This window comes from Dermochelys coriacea, chromosome 2 (assembly GCF_009764565.3).
Source record: "Dermochelys coriacea isolate rDerCor1 chromosome 2, rDerCor1.pri.v4, whole genome shotgun sequence".
NCBI lineage: Eukaryota > Metazoa > Chordata > Testudines > Dermochelyidae > Dermochelys > Dermochelys coriacea.
The window spans coordinates 255,883,280-255,901,006 of record NC_050069.1 but is presented as its reverse complement, the minus strand read 5'-3'; the positions used below and the strand labels follow the sequence as shown (position 1 = coordinate 255,901,006).

The following is a 17,727-nucleotide window of genomic DNA, read 5'->3' as shown; positions in this document are numbered from 1 at the left end:
CACCGATGAAGTGAGCTGTAGGTCACGAAAGCTTATGCTTATGCTCAAATAAATTTGTTAGTCTCTAAGGTGCCACAAGTATTCCTTTTCTTTTTGCGAATACAGACTAACACGGCTGCTACTCTGAAACTTTTCACAAAGTGATCACTCTAAAATCTGACTTCTCAGACCTCATCCTCAAAGGAAACCTGCATAAAACCTTCAACAGACAAGCCTGGGAATATAAATTCATAACTGTTCTAGTTATGAAAATAATTAATAGAGACACTGGATTTATGGTTTATTACAACAATCTATAACCCAGTAGCCCCCATCTGCCCATCTCTTTCCCTCCATGACTGGAGAGGTGTTAATGGGCCACTTCACTTTGAATGGTCCCTTGAAATATGAGTTAACTACTTAGGGTTAGTCTACACTGGCAATGTTAAAGCACTACATTAAAAACTACCTCCATGAGGGGCGTAGCTACCAGGGCTGGGAGAGCTGCTGGTGCAAGGTCTACACTGGCGCTTTACAGCGCTGGAACCTACTGCGCTCAGGGGAGTGTTTTTTCACACCCCTGAGCGAGAAAGTTGCAGTGCAGACAACCCCTTATGCTAAACAATTCATTCCACCTTGTGTTTAGCTGTGACACTCCCAGACCTGAAGAAGAGCTCTATGTAAGCTTGAAAGCTTTCTCCAACAGAAGTTGGTCCATTAAAAGATATTACTTCTTTCTTATCACCCAGACAGAAAGAAGAATAATGGGGGGAGGGGGCAGGGAGGAGGAGAGAGAAGAGGAAGGAAGGGTATGGGGCAAAGGGGGCTTAAACATAGCCCGCAGCATGGGGGTGGGGGAAGACTGGGGGACCCTGGCATAGGGGGATGGATGCAACACACAGAACCCCTACCAGGAGGGAAAGGCAGGAAGTGGGGGCACATAGGGGTGCATGGGGTGTGTTGAAGAGGGGACCCTCACATGTGGCAGAGTGGGCAATGGGGAACACACAAATATCCAGGCATGGGGGAGAGTTGCCAGAGTCCTTAAAACAAAAGGAGATGGGAGGGTTGGAGAGCTTGTGGGAGGGGGAATGAAGGAATGCAGGGAGTCCCTGGTGTGTGCAATAAACTCATTATAGAAGCTACAAAGAGTAGCTTTTATTATATATTCCGTATGCATAAGCCACTTCAACTGAGTGATAAATTAGATATCAGAAAGCAAACATTTATACTTAAAATATATTAGCAGTTTATTCAACGTATGCAAACATTAGTTTTAAATAGCACATAATGGATAGCAATGACTGTACCTGCAAGTATGCAGGGAAGGTTTCTTCAAGTTTATTTTTCTTTTTCCTGTAACGCTTTTTTATTTTCTCAGTATTTTCAGAAACAGGAGTAGACTCATCAACTGGTGTATCTGGCAGCTGTTCAGTCCAACCTAAAAACAACATTCATGCACAAATACATTAAAATTCTCTTTATATCTCTGGCCCACTATACACATCTGATGTTTATTATTTAAGAGGGACAATATGTACTATGCAGCCTAACTCTCTGAAATACAGTTCTGCTCTGTAAACGGTCTCTGTAAAAATGGTATTGTGGGGTTGCATCTTTGTTGTTTCTCAATTCCCATACTGAATTTGCTGATTCAAAATGAAACATAATTAAATAAAGCTGAGAAGTGACAATTCTGTTAATCATCTTCCTACACTTGTGGTGGGGGGTAGGGTGCATATAGCTACATGCTGCATCCACACTCACTGTGGTGTGTAGCTACATGGGGCAGTGAAAGGCTCTGGCAGGGAGGAGGCTGTGGGCTTTGGCTCCGGGGATCCTTTCCTCACTGCTTCCCCCTTGCCAGAGCCTTTCTTACTTGCCAGAGTTTTTCACTGTGGCGCAGAAAGGCTCCAGCAGCTGGGAGGCAGCAGGAGTCTATACTGCTAAAAATAGCAGCGTAGATGGGGAGAGTTATTGCTTGGGCATGTAGACAGCCATGCAGGCTACACATTCTGGAGTTCAGGCATGTAGGGCACTCTAGTCTACTTCCCTAAGCAGTGCCTCACTTTCTATACTGCTATTTATATGCAGGCTGGCTGGGCATGCAGAGTCTGCACTCTATACGCCACCGTAAGTGTAGACCTACCAAATGATTCATAAGCCAGAAAAGTATCCACCTCAGCTCTCCTAGTTGTGCTAATTTGGCAATGGTAACAGTAAGAAATCAAGCAGCGCTGACCTGGAATGCATGCAGGGAACAGGTCCATTGCAAGAGGAGGTGCCACTTTTACACAGTCACTTTTCTGACCATAACCATACATTACAGTTCATAGATCTTAGAAAAAGCAGAAACTTCCTAAAACCTCTTCGGTTATTTCTACACAGCAAAAAACAAAAACAAAAACAAAAAACCAGGCCTGGCCTGTACAGATGACTGGGGCTCACGGGCCTTGGGCTGTTTCATTGCTGCATAGACTTCCGGGTAGGACCCTGTGGGGTGGGAGAGTCCTAGAGCCAGGGCTCCAGCCCGACCTTGGAAGTTTACCCGGCAATGAAAAACCCCATAGTCCAAGCCCCGTGATTCTGAGTTGGCTGGCATGGGCCAGCCACAGGCTTTGACCAGCCTCCTGCACAAGAACAGAAGTAGTTGTACTCCATTCCCCTAAGGAGTTTATCCTCTCCTTGATGTGCGTTTAACTCCCATTAGTGTGCTTCCACAATTTGTTGGGAATAAAGTGTACTAATGCTTCCTTTCTCTGCTAACTGTTCCAGAATTCTGTGGTGAAATCTGTGGAATCAGGTCCAGATAATTTACCTACCTGTTATTCTGAAGCACCTGTTCTCTTGCCTCTTATCTCTAGGGCAGGCTTTTCCCTGTAATCTATGCCACTTAATTTATTTTTTGAATACCTTCGTAGCTCTGTGCTGAAGTCTCTACTAAAAACACACAGAGGACCTTGAAGCAATCAAAATATTTTCTGAATAATTCAGCTATTGTATTCCAAAGAGGCAACAAAGATTTTTCTGCAAAACATTGCAGAATAACAACTCTCCCACTGGATTGTTTATTTAGACAAAGAAGTAAAGTCACTACAACTAATTGAAATACTTTTAAAAAATAATGTTTTGCACTTGTAAAGTGCCCAGCCTAATTGCAGGAAGTTACTTAGGAAAATCACTAAACCAACTACATTGTTATATAATAAAATGTGTTATATTGTACTGTAGATACACTGCTAACAAAACCGCTACAGTCAAATCCTGTAGTTATGTCTTAGTGTTGTACAGTCATGGTTTATAGATTTTATGACAAATTTTGAACTCTTAAGATAATGACATGAGAGAGAAGGTCTCGGAAGGCAGTAAGAAGAATCTATCCTACGAGTGAGCTTAACAGCCCAGGAAGTGACCAGAAGTTATTCTGTCAATCCCCTGTGACCTTCTCTTCCATTCGTATAGTCTCGCTAACATCAGTGCTGTTTTTATGCTATTTCTCTGCAGTTTAGTTGTCTAAATCCTGCATGGTTCCCCAATTCTGTACTGCCTGAATTATTCTGCTTCTCTCCCTTTCATCTCTTCCACTGCTATGGATTTTTATCTTCCTCTGTCTTATATTCCTCTGACATTGAATTGTTTCTCCGTGTTTTTGTATGGTCTCTACCTCTTTGTATTTTCTCTTTCTCTCCTTTTCTGTTCTTGTTTAACTGTCCATGCCCTGTGCTGTTCTGCTTACTCTGAATAGACTGAAATGTACTAATACCCTGATCTCAAAATTGCTTCTGTGTGTTTTTGCTGCCAGCACACAAGAGGGAATGAAATAGGAGAGGGCACCAAATGATAAGCCAGGAGATCAACATTGGAGACTAAGGCCAGGTCTGCACTACATGCTTACTTAGGTATAATTACGTTGTTCAAGAGTGTAAAAAATCCACACCCCTGAGCAACGTACTTATACCGACCTTAGGTCCCCTGTGTAGGCAGCACTACGTCGTCTGGAGAAGCTCTCCCGCTGACATAGCTACTGCCTCTCATGGAGAGCTCTCTCCCGTCAGCTTAGAGCTTCTTCATCAGGAGCCCTGCAGCTGTGCCAATGCAAGTTGGTAGTGTAGACCTGCCCTAAGGGCCAGACTCTCAGCTGGTATAAACCTGCATGACACCATTGACTTTAATTAAGCTATGCTGATTTAAACTAGCTGAGGATCTGTCTCAGTATTCCAAAACTGATTTTTCCTAACAAGTAAATGTGCATCACACACATAGACCCCCACCCCTGTCATTATTAGATATGCATAACTTACAATCATAGGGTTAGGAGGGACCGCAGAGGTCATCTAAGTCTACTCCCCTGACAAGATGCAGGATTTGCTGCGTCTAAATCATTCAAGACAGGTGCCTATCCAGCCTCCCTTTGAAAACCTCCAGTGAAGGAGTTTCCACAACCTCCTTTTTTCACACTCCTCAGCGAGAAAGTTATAGCGCTGTAAAGTGCCAATGTAGACAAGCCCTGAGGATCAAGTTCTAATAATCAGTTTCTAAGAGTTTAGCACCTGTGCTCCACAAGCAGTCACACTGACTTCAGTTCAAGGGCTATATTATATAAGGTTTAAAACTTAATGGTCAGTGGTTCGTAACCTTTCCAGACTACTGTACGCCTTCCAGGAATCCGATCTGTCAAGTTTCACCTCACTTTAAAACTACTTGCTTTACAAAATCAGACATAAAAATACAAAAAAGTGTCACAGCACACTATTATTGAAAAATTGCTTACCTCCTCTTTTTTACCGTATAATTATAAAATAAATTAACTGGAATATAAATATTGTACTTACATTTCAGTGTCTAGTATACAGAGCAGTATAAACAAGTCATTGTCTCTGTTAAATTTTAGTTTGTACTGACTTCACTAGTGCTTTTTATGTAGCCTGTTGTAAAACTAAGCAAATATCTAGATGAGTTGATTAAGCTCTTGGAACACCTCTGTGTACCCCTAGGTGAGAATTATTGGGCTAGATTATACAGCCTTTTCTCACATTAGTGAACAGTTACTCAAGTACTACAGTCCATAAAATCCACCCTCAGAAAAGAAGGTATCTCAACCACAGAAGGGATCTGGAAAAGTGTTTATGATATTCAAACAGATGCAAATACCATACTTTCTTATAAACATATCAATGACTGATGCAACTGTTAAATGAATAAAACTAGGATAATTAACCCCCTTCCACACACACTTATTGTTTTAGGGCCTCATTTATTCCCATATATAATCAGTTTTTTTGATTAGCCAGGTGCTGAGTGCCCTTTGTCAGGCCCTGCTGCTAAGGTGTGAAAAAATGACCTATCAAACTACAGAAGTGCCATGTGAATGCAGTTAACACCTTGTCAGGTGTTAAAGCAATGTCTGAAGGTTATAAAAGAGGGGCCCATATGCTACAGTATGTAAGGAACAGGCAAAGGAAGTTTTTCACAACAGGCTAAGCAGACATCCTATTCCAAACTAAAAGAATATTTACAAAGCAGACACTCATGGTATAGCTATATTGCTTAGGGGTGTGAAAAATCCACACCCCTGAGCGACGAAGCTATTCCGACCTAACCCCTGGGGCAGACCAGTGCTAGGTTGATGGAAGAGGTGGATTACCAATGCCAATGGGAGAAGCCTTCCTATTGTTGGTAGGTAGCATCTACACGGAAGTACTACAGCAGCGCAGCTGCTCCACCGCAGTGTTTTAAATGTAGACATACCCTTACATGTAATACAAATGTTATACAAACAAATGGAACCATTTGTAAATAGGGGGTGCAAGCTATAAGAGTAGGTCAGTAGCTGAGCTGGGAATGGAACCTAGGTCTCCTGAGTCGCAGTACAGTGCCCACTCTACTAGAGCACACTGTTTCTCTTAGCTGTGTCTTAGTAACCTGAAACATTTTATTAGTGTTTCAGGACATTTCTAGTTCTGTCTCTTTGTGAATTTTAGACATAGCTGTAAATACAAATGAATTAGTATAGCAGCCAAATTCATAAAATGAGGCGACAACATTAATCATGTAACCATTTTTCCTCTGCAATAATCTCCTGACAGCAGCAGATAAAAAACTAGTTCCATCATTTTTCTAAATTAAGCATTGGCAATAATTTACAAACAAATAAATGTTAGTACATACCATCTTCTCTGCTAGGCAACTGCTCAGAAACAGAGCCGGAAGAATCTTTCCTGGAGAGAGATCTCTTAGTTTTACCCTGCCCTGTACGACTTCTCTGGCGTACCATGAATCCTCCAATACCTATCAAAGAAAAAAAAATACAACAAGCAGATGCAGATTACATTCCCAGATAAAAATGGAAACAAAGAAAAAGCCATGAGGACATTTTTTTGGTTGCCCACATACAAGGACTTCTTCAAAACACAGAAATATTTTCCTTAAGGCCTGGTCTACACACACAGTTTGTATGGGTATAACTACATTGGTTATGGATGTCAATTTTTTATTGATATACTAGTACAACTCCTTAGTGTGGACACTGTTAAATTGGTATAAAATGTGTCTTTTACTGGTATGGATTATTCTCTTTCCCATATGGCTTATGTAACATAAGTTACACCAATATAAGCACATTTATATTGGTACTGGTGATGACATGTAGCTATGTTTTTCGGGTAAGTATAAGTGAGGGTTGGTGAATGTGTGTGTTATGCTGGGAGAGTTGTGTTGATTTATGTGAGGGTTGTTTTGTGGTGGGAGGTCTGTGCTGATTTGCGTGAGACTTGTGATGTGTTAGAAGATTTGTGTGGATGGCAAAATGAGGGATGTGTGCTGCAATGAGGGGTAATGTGTATTTGGGGTTCTTGTCTAGGTGGTTTTGAAGAACTGTGTCAGTTGGGCAAAGTAATCCATCCTGTGTGCAGTGTCCCTCAGACAACCATAAAACTGCTGTGTTCAAATTAGCTCTAGAGTAAGGGGGGCCACTGGCTGAGTTACCTCTGATAGCACAATTGTCTCAGCATGGAACCCTTACTGTAGCCAAAAGTCTGTGTTATCATAAGGATGCAATTTGTAAAGTCAATCACCGGTGCTGATTTCCCCTCCTTACCGTGGGTGCTCAAACCCCACTCTGCCCCCGGCCCCACTCCTGCTCTGCCTCTTCCCCAAAGGCCCTGCCCCAATTCCGCCCCCTTCCTGCCCCTATTCCAACCCCTTCCCCCAATCCCTGCCCCAGCCCTGCCTCTTCCCCTGAGCGCACCACGTTCCTGCTCCCCCCCCCCGCCCCCAGAGTGTGCTAACGCTGCCAATTTGTCGGCGCCTGGGCGGGAAACGCTGGGAGGTAGGTGGAGAAGAGGAGGGTGGGGGGGGTAGGAGGAGGAGGAGAGATAGTAGGGAGAGGAGCTTGGCTGCCAGTGGGTGCAGAGCATCCACTAATTTTTCCCTGTGGGTGCTCCAGCCCCGGAGCATCCACGGAGTTGGCGCCTATGAAGTCAATATGGTCAAGAACTTAAAAATTAGATGTTAAGAGACTGAAAATCCCAGTGATGATTGAACCTGGTGATATTCTAAACAAAAAGAGCTCTCAACATGCTGTTTCCATCCCGTCCCGTACCCCACCCTTATTTAAAACTTCAGGGAAATATTTTTGCTCCAATTGTCCAATCAGTATTTGTAACTACAAAGACTATCAATAAATGCAAGGTAATTGATTCACTCAACAACTGAATTCCATAAGAGTCTGAATCATCTTCAGACAGTATGAAAAACTTACCCTTATCACTAGGGTGAAGTTTTGGAATAGCCTTCCAAGGGAAGCAGTGGGGGCAAAAGACCTATCTGGCTTTAAGATTAAACTCGATAAGTTTATGGAGGAGATGGTATGATGGGATAATAGGATTTTGGTAATTAATTGATCTTTAAATATTTATGGTAAATAGGCCCACTGGCCTGTGATGGGATGTTAGATGGGGTGGGATCTGAGTTACTACAGATAATTCTTTCCTGGGTATCTGGCTGGTGAATCTTGTCCATATGCTCAGGGGTTGGGAAGGGATATTCCTCCAGGGCAGATTGGAAGAGGCCCTGGAGGTTTTTCTCCTTCCTCTGTAGCATGGGTCACTTGAGGGAGGATTCTCTGCTCCTTGAAGTATTTAAACCATGATTTGAGGACTTCAATAGCTCAGACATAGGTGAGAGGTTTATCGCAGGAGTGAGTGGGTGAGATTCTGTCACCTGCATTGTGCAGGACGTCAGACTAGATGATCATAATGGTCCCTTCTGACCTTAATATCTATGAATCTACGGCCCTACCAAATTCACAGTCCATTTTTGTAAATTTCATGGTCATAACATTTAAAAAATCTTGAATTTCATGGTTTCAGATATTTAAATCTTAAATTTTACCGTGTTGTAACAAAGCATTAATATGTATTTAAAAACAGCAAAATATACACATATAAAGCCCATAAGTCAGCACTTCTCAAACTGGGGGTCCCAACCCAAGCGGGGGTCACAAGGCTATTGTAGGGAGGTCGCAGCATTACCACTCTTCTGTGCTGCCTTCAGAGTTGGGCAGCTGGACAGCAGCTGTCCAGGTACCCAGCTCTGAAGGCAGCGTCGCCACTAGCAGCAGCGCAGAAGTACACCACACCATGCCACCTTTACCTCTGTGCTGCTGCTGGCGGTGTGCTGCCTTCAGAGCAGGGTGCCCACTCTCCAGCTGCCCAGTTCTGAATGCAGTGCAGAGGTAAGAGTGGCAATATCATGACCCCCCACTACCATAGCCTTACAGTCTTCTTTGGGTCAGGACCCCAGTTTGAGAAACACTATTGACTTTTGTATACTTTCACCCTCTAGTATAGTATAGAGTAAAAGTACACAAAAAAGTACAAAAACCCCCACATTTCATGGGGGAGACCAGACACCATTTCATTTCATGGTTCGTGATGCGTTTTTCACGGCCGAGAATTTGGTAGGGCCCTACTTATCACACACTTCAGAAAACAGGTAGTAGATACCTACAAAAGTATTCTCTTTAAAGAAGCAAAAAGCCTCACACGCATACTTCACTGAGCCATAGATACACATTTTTATACAATATATTTATGTTTACCTGCAACGTATATATCCAATTAGAAAAGCACAGTGCTTTCTTTTCTCAAGTTAAATAATCCATAATTGGCTGTAAATCTGAATTGTGAACCAGTACTTACAGCAAAAGGGCAGGACTGTTGCTGTGCAGCAACCTGAGAAAGCATACCTGGATAATCAGACAGTAAATTACTTTTAACCATAATAGAAGAAACTACTACATTGCACAATGAGGGATGAACCACCCAAAGAAGCCTTTCCTCCTAAACATGCTGTTTAGTCTTCCTATTTCTAAATTAATAGAATATTTACATAGTAGAAAAATTAAATGTGACAAACAAATTGATACAAAATGCTCTACATTATGTACCCTACCAGGTCTGTATGGCTTTCTCTTTCTCTTTTTGACCCCATCAGCTCCTTCTGTCACCTTAGAATCATCATCCACAATTTCTCGTTCTGGGCTGGAATCTGATTTTCCATCACAGTCCATAAGATCACCTTCTGGAGAAAAGACAGAATTATAAACTAAACCAAAAAGGAGGAGGAAAATGCTTAGCCTATATAGAGTGGGATTTTCAAAAACATCTAAGGGAGTTAGATTTTCCTTGTGATAAACTGAAAATGCAAGGGCGTGTATAGTGGTAAAATGTTCCATCTACATGAATCTGTGATTCTGCATAGCTCTACTCTATTGAGTTTCTTATACTTTCCTCATATCTGTAGGATCTGTCGTATTCAGTTTGTTTTCTTTTTCATCTTCTTCCTAAAGGGGTAATTATGCGTGCAATGTAGTGTTTTGTTTAGGTAGGGTTCTATTTTGAGTTGTTTTTCTTGTTTGTTTGTTAAATGTACACATTGCTTTCTGTTTCTGTAGAGAAGGCAGGTCAAAAGAGTGAGCCTTCCACTTGGAGCAGAAGGTGGGGAGGTTTGGGATGGTCCTCAGTTTTTTGAGAGTTCATTCCACGGTCTTGGGTCTGTCCCTGAGAAAGCTCTGTCTCCCACACAGACAAGTTTTACTCTAATGTTAGAAAGTTCCACTGCGCCAGAAAAGCAGAATTGTCATCCAGAAATACACATTTCTTCCAGCCAACAACAGATCACGATTAAAAATATGCCAATCAAACAACTGCCATGCTACTTATATCAACAACTTAACATGACACCATACTACAGTTAAATCACTCTCTCTCAAGAACTCTCTATATCTACAAAAAGCCTCTTATGACATTTAATCTGATTAACTGCAAGACAATGTTGCATAAACAGAAAGCATTTCAGAGTGTGGTGAGGTGGGGTGTCTGCATTCCACTTTTAATAGACACTTGTGTAATTTATTTCCTGACTTTCACACCTGTATTTAGTAACCCTTTCCTCAGGTTTAAGATTAACATGACAGTCCACAATACAGTTATCAGGATGTAGAGTGAACTCCACTTAAACCAGATACAAAATCAACTATGCAATCCATTTTCCAATCCAATTTCTGTCCTATCTGGGATTATGGAGTCAAACAAAAGCTCACTTGGCCAGGGAAGTAAAAGAATGTGTTGCTTTCGACTGGGGTCAACAACTACTACTCTGTCAGAAATAGCAATTCCATGCCCTCCTCAGATCCTATTTGTATCTAGAGAAGGATGAGTTGAGACCCCCCCATCAAGAAATTCAACTATCCCTGAGTACCCTCTTATGCCAACTCACCCTTACTTTTGAGCATCACATTTGAAAGAAGCCAGGAAGTCTGGATGTCTCTTTGTTAAGCCCTGGGGCTACAACTTTCTAACAGCATTTGCTCTGGGTCTGAAAGTCCCAGAGTGTGCTGTGTCCTCCCCATAGTGTGCAAAATTTTCAGTTGTAGTCCTGGTGTTCTATGGAAGGGCAGCCAGACCTTCTGTGCTGCCCCTGCTGTTAGCCTTAAAGACATGGTTTCTGTATGGGATAGTTCATAGGTGCCAACTTCCACTGTTCCCGGTGGGTGCTCAACCGCCCCCCCGGCCCTGCACCCCTTTGCCCTGCCCCCATTCCATCCCTTCCCCCAAGTCCCCGCCCCCTTCCAGCCCCCATTCCATCCCCTTCCCCCAAGTCCCTGTCCCTGCCCTGCCTCTTCACCACCTCCTCCTGAGTGCACCGCGTCCCCACTCTTCCCCCCTCCCTCCTGAAAAGACCTAAGCGCTGCTGAATAGCTATTTGACAGTGAGATGTGCTGTGAGTTAGGTGGAGGAGCGGGGACATGGCGTGCTCAGGGGAGGAGGTGGGGCGGGGGGTGAAGGGAGCTTGGATGCCAGTGGGTGCAGAGAACCCACTAATTTTTCCCCGTGGGTGCTCCAGCCCCAGAGCACCCACGGAGTCAGTGCCTATGGGATAGATGAAACATGAACAAAAGTAATAGGAAGGTCCATCTCCTTGAAATGGACAGCTACAAACACTGAATCATGTTTTGCACAGTTAGTCCATTTCAACCATTTAGCACTAGAGTGAAACAGAAGCACCGATATGAGCAGTAAACAATACATTTAAAATACAGCCACATGTACAAATATATGCATGTATTGCAACAAATATCAAACTGAAAATATGCCACATACTGACCATTACCTCTACTGTCATCCATCTCTCCATCTCTGGAATGCTCTGATTGGATATCTGGTGGTGTCTGTAGCACAGCTACACTGTTCTGGTTTATAATCTTCAATTTAAGCTTCGGTTTTGTCCGTTTTCTTCTTGGTACTGTAACAGTGAGGCTCTGTAACTGAGACATCCCCAATTCTGTCAAACAGACTCCATCTTGGGTATATGTCTTCGGTGGGTCTATATAAATTACATGAATCATAACAGGAATATAAAACTCTTTATACTTTGACTCAAGTCTTGGATGAATTATTTGAACACTTCTTTAAAGTATTAACCATTCACATGAATGTCAAAGCATGATAGATTCTAAGCACTAGAACTTGAAGGATATCAGTATAAATAATACAGAGGTACCTGACACAATCTTATAAATTACAGACAAAGCTTTATAATTTACAGTGTAACGTCAAATACAGTAACACAACATGACACACTGCAAGAACTCATTAAAAAGAAGGTTTGCATTACAACAGCTGATGTCTTCAAAAGGTATCCAGAGCTGGACTCCTCCCTGACATACTCATCTAACTAGACTAGTCTTATATTTTTGGCCTCTGCTACCTCTCTACCAAACTGTCTATCTAGATACTTATGTGGTCTTCAAGCATGGTAGTATTGGAATGTCTCATGACAGTCAACAGATTTTATCCTCACAAAACCCTTGTGAGGTAGGGAAGAATTATCCCCCATTTTGCAGAAGGGGAGCTGAAGATCAGGGTAGATTAAGTTACTTCCCCAAAGTCAGGTAAGAAGTCTGTGGGTGAGGCCTGGTCTACACTAAAAAGTTAGGTCGACCCAGCTACGTTGCTTGTGGGGGGTGAAAAAAGTGCCGTAATTAAACAGACCTAATCCCTAGTGCAGACAGCACTAGGTTGATAGAAGAATTCTGTTGACCTAGGTATCACTTATCAGGGAGGCGGATTAATTACGCCAATGGAAGAACCCCTCCTGTCGGTGTAGGTAGTGTCTTCACTGAGGCACTACCGTGGTACAACTGCAGTTGTGCTACTGTAGCATTTCAACTGTAGACAAACTCTCAGCCAGGAATTGAACCCAGGTTTCTTGAGACCTGTGAGACTACCTCTCTCCACTGACGTGACAAGGCTATTAAGGTGTGGTGATAAGCATTTGCTGACAGTCCCTAGTTCTCAATGTAGGCAGGGATCCTTGACTCAAATTCATTTTCTCTGGCGATCAGCAGAATCCAAGTTTGGTAACCTTCATTCAGGGGTGATACAAAGGCAAACAGCACAATAATGGTAATCACCAGTGAGGCTAATTAAATACCGTCTGGATAACATAGCTCTTACAGATATTTCAATATGACAAACAGTAACATTCACTCCTTTTAAACAAATGAACAAAAATGTCTTCTTACACAACATCCCAAAAGGGCACATCTACAAGTGGTTTGTGCATATAATCATTTCTAAAAAGATATTTCTCTAGTGAAGAAATAACCCAAATATTTACAGCAACATTTTTATTCATTGTATCATACAACAGTTTTGTTGTATCATTTTTTTTTTTTATAGATTGCAAACTCTTTTTAAGACAGGAAATTCCTTGTAATAGGTACCGACTTTTACTATATGCAAGTACAGCATCAAACATAATGGGGCTTGACTGAGACCTCCAGGTGCTAGTACATACAAACAACAGTAATTGCTGTGGCACCCACAGGCCCCAGTCAAGATTGGGTCCACCTTGTACTAGGCACTTTACAAACACAGGAAGCCCGAAGCAGTTTACAGCTAAAGTCCTGATTCTTCAATCACTTATGGACATGCTTAATTTTAAAGCACATGAATAGCCCCAATGATTAAAATGAGATTACTTGTTATCAGTGGGATTATTTATTGTTTATTCATGAGCTTCAAGTTAAGCTCGTGCTTAAATTTTTGCAGGCTCAGTGCCTAATTTAAGATAATTGTAACAAACTGGGTGTGACAAATAATAGAAGATCTAGAGAAGGGAGGACAAGGGAAACAATAAACCTTATACCTTTTATAATGATAAAAGGTTTTTAGTGGTGCATCTATGATAAAATCATAGAGAAAACAATCTCAATGTTCCAAATAAAAATATCACCTAAAATTATTCTAGATAATCAAAATATTAAGCATTTTTTAAAAAATTACCTAGTTCTTTTACTTTTGAAACAATCTGAGATGCAATTGATGGGTCACAGCAGTCTGAGGAAGTTACTGAAAAATAAAATTAAGTGAATTGAAATAAAATCAAATAATTCATTTATTGGGATAGTGCAGAATTGATTTAAGGTAAAAATGTCTACTAATTTTCATTTAAACTTTTTTTTATACTCTTTTATATTATTGGCAACACGTGCCTAGAACCTTAAAAATAAAATGATTACTCTGGTTGCATTCCCAACATCATTGAAAAGATGGCTAACAAGCAACTCTGGGGTCACCGGGAACACTCAGATTTCCCAGACCCAAGTATGGTAGGGAGACTACATTGGTTGTGATCTTCTATTAATGGATAATGAGCAGGTGAGTATACTAAATCTTTTACAGTGTCAAGCAGTTGGCTGGTGACAGCAAGGTTTGCCAACCTGATTGTGCATTATGGCTGGGCTGGGTGGTATCACAGAGCAGTGATTCCTTTCCTTCCAAAGAATTCCCAGAGGACTACACTGGGCAATCATTCATTGTCCCCAAGAGCTCCCTCATGTGGGAGGGTTCTATCCTGTCAGTCTTATCGTACAATGTGTATGTGAGGCTATTGTGAGAGAAAGTGAGGCTCTAATACAGAGAACATGCTACTCTAGGTCTCTTGTAAAACTCAGATGGAGCAGTTAGACCATTTTTCAAGACAGGAACATGAATAAAAGTGAATTGGCAGAAACTCAATCTGGAAGTGATGCTAATGGGTTGAGGGAAACATCTATCTACCAAGTATGGCAGAGATAGTGTCCACTCTTGTGACTGATTTAGACTGTCAGCAACTCAGACCAAGGACTGTAAAGCACCATGCACACCTATGGTGTTGTATAAACAACAAACAAGGAGATCCACAGTTATGGGATACTATTTAGGGACTTGGAAGTACTTTTTCCCCATATTATTTTAATATAACAATTATGACCACTCCTTTCCTGTTATCTAGCTTTCTGTGACCTCCAGAATGAAATGTTACATGGGGCAACCCTAGAAGGCCATGCAGAAGGAATAGGTGGAGGAGAATGTAGTTGCCTCTATTTGATTTGGGACTTAGTTACACAAGAATCCACCTATCTCCGCATACACACAATTATAGATCTTGAAGTCAGCTTATGTGTTTATATACAAGTTGCTGAAATAGCAGCTTTTTATTTTTAATTTTCTTATCAAAATAGAGAACAGATTAATAAAAAGGAAAATATTTAGACTCTAGAAAATAATCCTCATAGAAAATATTCAAAAAATTAAGACCAGTGAAAGTTTGGTTTTATCGCAGAATAATACACTTATGCAACACAACTTTATTTTATGTCAATGTAATGTATACAAGCTTTAATTATATTATGCCAGAATTACAGACCATCTGAGAATGCTATATGGTGAAAAATCACAAAATAATTAGCTAAGCACTTTGATTAATAACTTAAAGTAATCAATCAACAATCCCACAACAGTGGAAGAAATTAAGTGACATACACAAGAGTCAGAAGTGAACAGGAAAAAGTAAGGAAGAAAAGATACATTTGAAGATGAAATTTGGAAATAGGTTTTGAAGTGATGAGATAGAGGGAAAACAGGAAAGCTGCAGGAGGAAAGGCACTAGTAGCTCCAGTGAGCCTACAGGAAAGGACAGAAGCAGGCAGGTACTAATGAGGGGAGTGGGAATGTCAGAGTCAGACTTCACATATGAGCTCAATTGATCTAGTCCACAGAGTGTTTTAAAACAAAAAGGGCAATTTTGACTGGAACAGAAGTAAACAGGAAACCAATAGAGGTGATTTAGGATGGGGTGATTTGATATATTTCACTGATAAGCAAGTACGCTGCAGTGTGGAGACTTGGGGCTTGTGGAGGTCAATTAGGAAAGAGGTGCAATAGTCAAACAGTTAATGATGGCAAAGGTGAAGTCTCTAGAGACGAAGTCAAGGAAGTTGCACAAACAAATTATGTTTTGACAGTGGCAATAGACAGATTTACAGATAACTGAGATAAGAAGATTAATACAGATAATAGAGAGAAATGGCAGATCTGAATTGAGGATGGAGACAGAAATGGAATTGTCTTCAATGATATTCTTCTTGCCGAAGGGGAGAACTAAAGAAGGTGTTCAGGGAGGAGTCTTTAGGGATGGTGAAAGATATGTAGAGTTGAGTATCAGTGGAAAAAAGGTAATTAAGCTTAGAGTACAGATGGATGACCAAGAGAGCAGTTAGGCTATGTCTACACAGCAGAGTTTTGTCGCCAAAAGCAATGTCGCTTTATTAAACTGCTATTGCACATACAGCTTATGCTCCTTGTGTTGGCAGAGCGCATCCACACTAGCACCTCTTGTATCGACACAGAGAACAGTGTACCACTGTGCAACTGGCTGCAGGATGCTTTGGGAAGGGTTTGCAATGCCTTATGGGGAAGGTACAGCATCGAATGATGCAGGTTTCTCAGTCCCATCATTCCACGGGCACCACACTAGATTGTCAGCTGCTTTTCAACTCAAGTGTGGGGGGGTGGGAGGGAGGAGGGGAGAGATGGTGAGACAGGGAGCGTGTGCGTGTATGGGAGAAACCAGAAACAGAGTGTGTGTTGGGGAAGAGAGAGTGTGCCGGCATGCTGTCTTTACGTTCAGACAGCTGCGGGAAGCAAGTCCGAAGGCAGGGGGAAGAGGAGACCCGACATCAGCCCCGGCCTCCCTTCCTGGCTCTGCCAGCATAGCAGTCTCTCACATACACACACATCCACCCCGCCTGCCTGCCTCTTTGTTCTAGAGCAGGAGCATTCCATGTTAATGATTTGCTCTTTGTTGTTGGAGGTGAGCTGCATACTCAGCTGTCAGAACTTCCGGGAGCTCTGAAAGAAGAGGGGCGCATGTCGGCAGGGCAGCTGAGTTCAAAACAGTAAACTAAGCGGTCACGGCGAGCATTGTGGGATACTGGGGGAGGCCAGTTATGGCGATATAACAAACAGCAGCATCTGACACTTTGCCGCTTTAAGTTTGCCACAAAAAGCTTTATGCCTCTTGTCAAGGTGGTTTTATTTTGTTGCCAAAACTGAAGAGTTTTGTTGCCAAAAGTGGCATTGCAGTGTGTGCACCTCCATTTTTTGTGTCCAAAAGCTGCCTTTTGCTGACAAAACTCTGCAGTATAGACATAGCCTTAGACTGAACAAAGCAGAAGGTTGCAAATTTAACCTTCCAGAAGAGCAGTCTTAGGGCTTATCTTTACTGCTAAAAGAATCCTGTACTTTTTACCTCGGGGTAACTAACACATTTGAGAGACCCCAAGATAAAAACATAGTGAAGATAAGGCACTTTAGTTTTACTGTGAGGTACGCTTTCTGCGGTCAACTCCAGATGGAAATATAGGACTAACCTGACAAGTTTATCTCATGGTAAAATTGATGTGCCTTGTCTTCACTGTGTTTTTACCTTGGGATAGCTCACATGTGATGGTTATCCTGAAATAAAATCACAGCTTTTTTAGCAGTGAAGACAAACTCTCAGGCAGAAGTTTCACTACCACCAGGGACAGATGATAAATGTTTCAATATATAGGAGAACCATGGCAGGAGAGAAGCAGACACACTTGCACAACTATGGGATGGTTCTAGAAGACAGAATGGTTTCCCACAATGCCAAAGGTTGCAGTGTGGTCAAGGAGAACAACAAAGGAAGAGAAGAACCATCAGCAGCAGAAATCAGTCAGTCCTATAAAAGAATGGGTAATAAGACAATAGTGTTGCCAACTTGTGCAATTTTTTCATATGATACAATTCTGCCTGGGACTGGAGCCAGTCTTGTGATAAGATGTGAAGCTATAGCTCTCTAGCTAATATGAGCCCTCTGATTGGTTCTCTGACT

General features: G+C 41.8%; 1 protein-coding gene across 27 annotated transcripts in view; it reads right to left on the bottom strand.

Annotated features, from left to right (window-relative positions):
• KMT2C (lysine methyltransferase 2C) overlaps positions 1 to 17,727 on the bottom strand; it is a 356,354-nt gene that overhangs the window by 76,410 nt on the left and 262,217 nt on the right. For 16 of the 27 annotated variants that reach the window (XM_043509671.1, XM_043509670.1, XM_043509660.1 and 13 more), the window contains 5 exons: positions 13,830 to 13,895; positions 11,647 to 11,865; positions 9,433 to 9,561; positions 6,148 to 6,267; positions 1,290 to 1,420 (listed from right to left, as the gene is read on the bottom strand). In XM_043509671.1, the coding sequence (XP_043365606.1) occupies positions 1,290 to 1,420; positions 6,148 to 6,267; positions 9,433 to 9,561; positions 11,647 to 11,865; positions 13,830 to 13,895 (665 nt within the window). The remainder of the gene's footprint in view (positions 1 to 1,289; positions 1,421 to 6,147; positions 6,268 to 9,432; positions 9,562 to 11,646; positions 11,866 to 13,829; positions 13,896 to 17,727) is intronic. The other 11 variants (XM_043509676.1, XM_043509673.1, XM_043509664.1 and 8 more) reach the window with 3 other exon arrangements.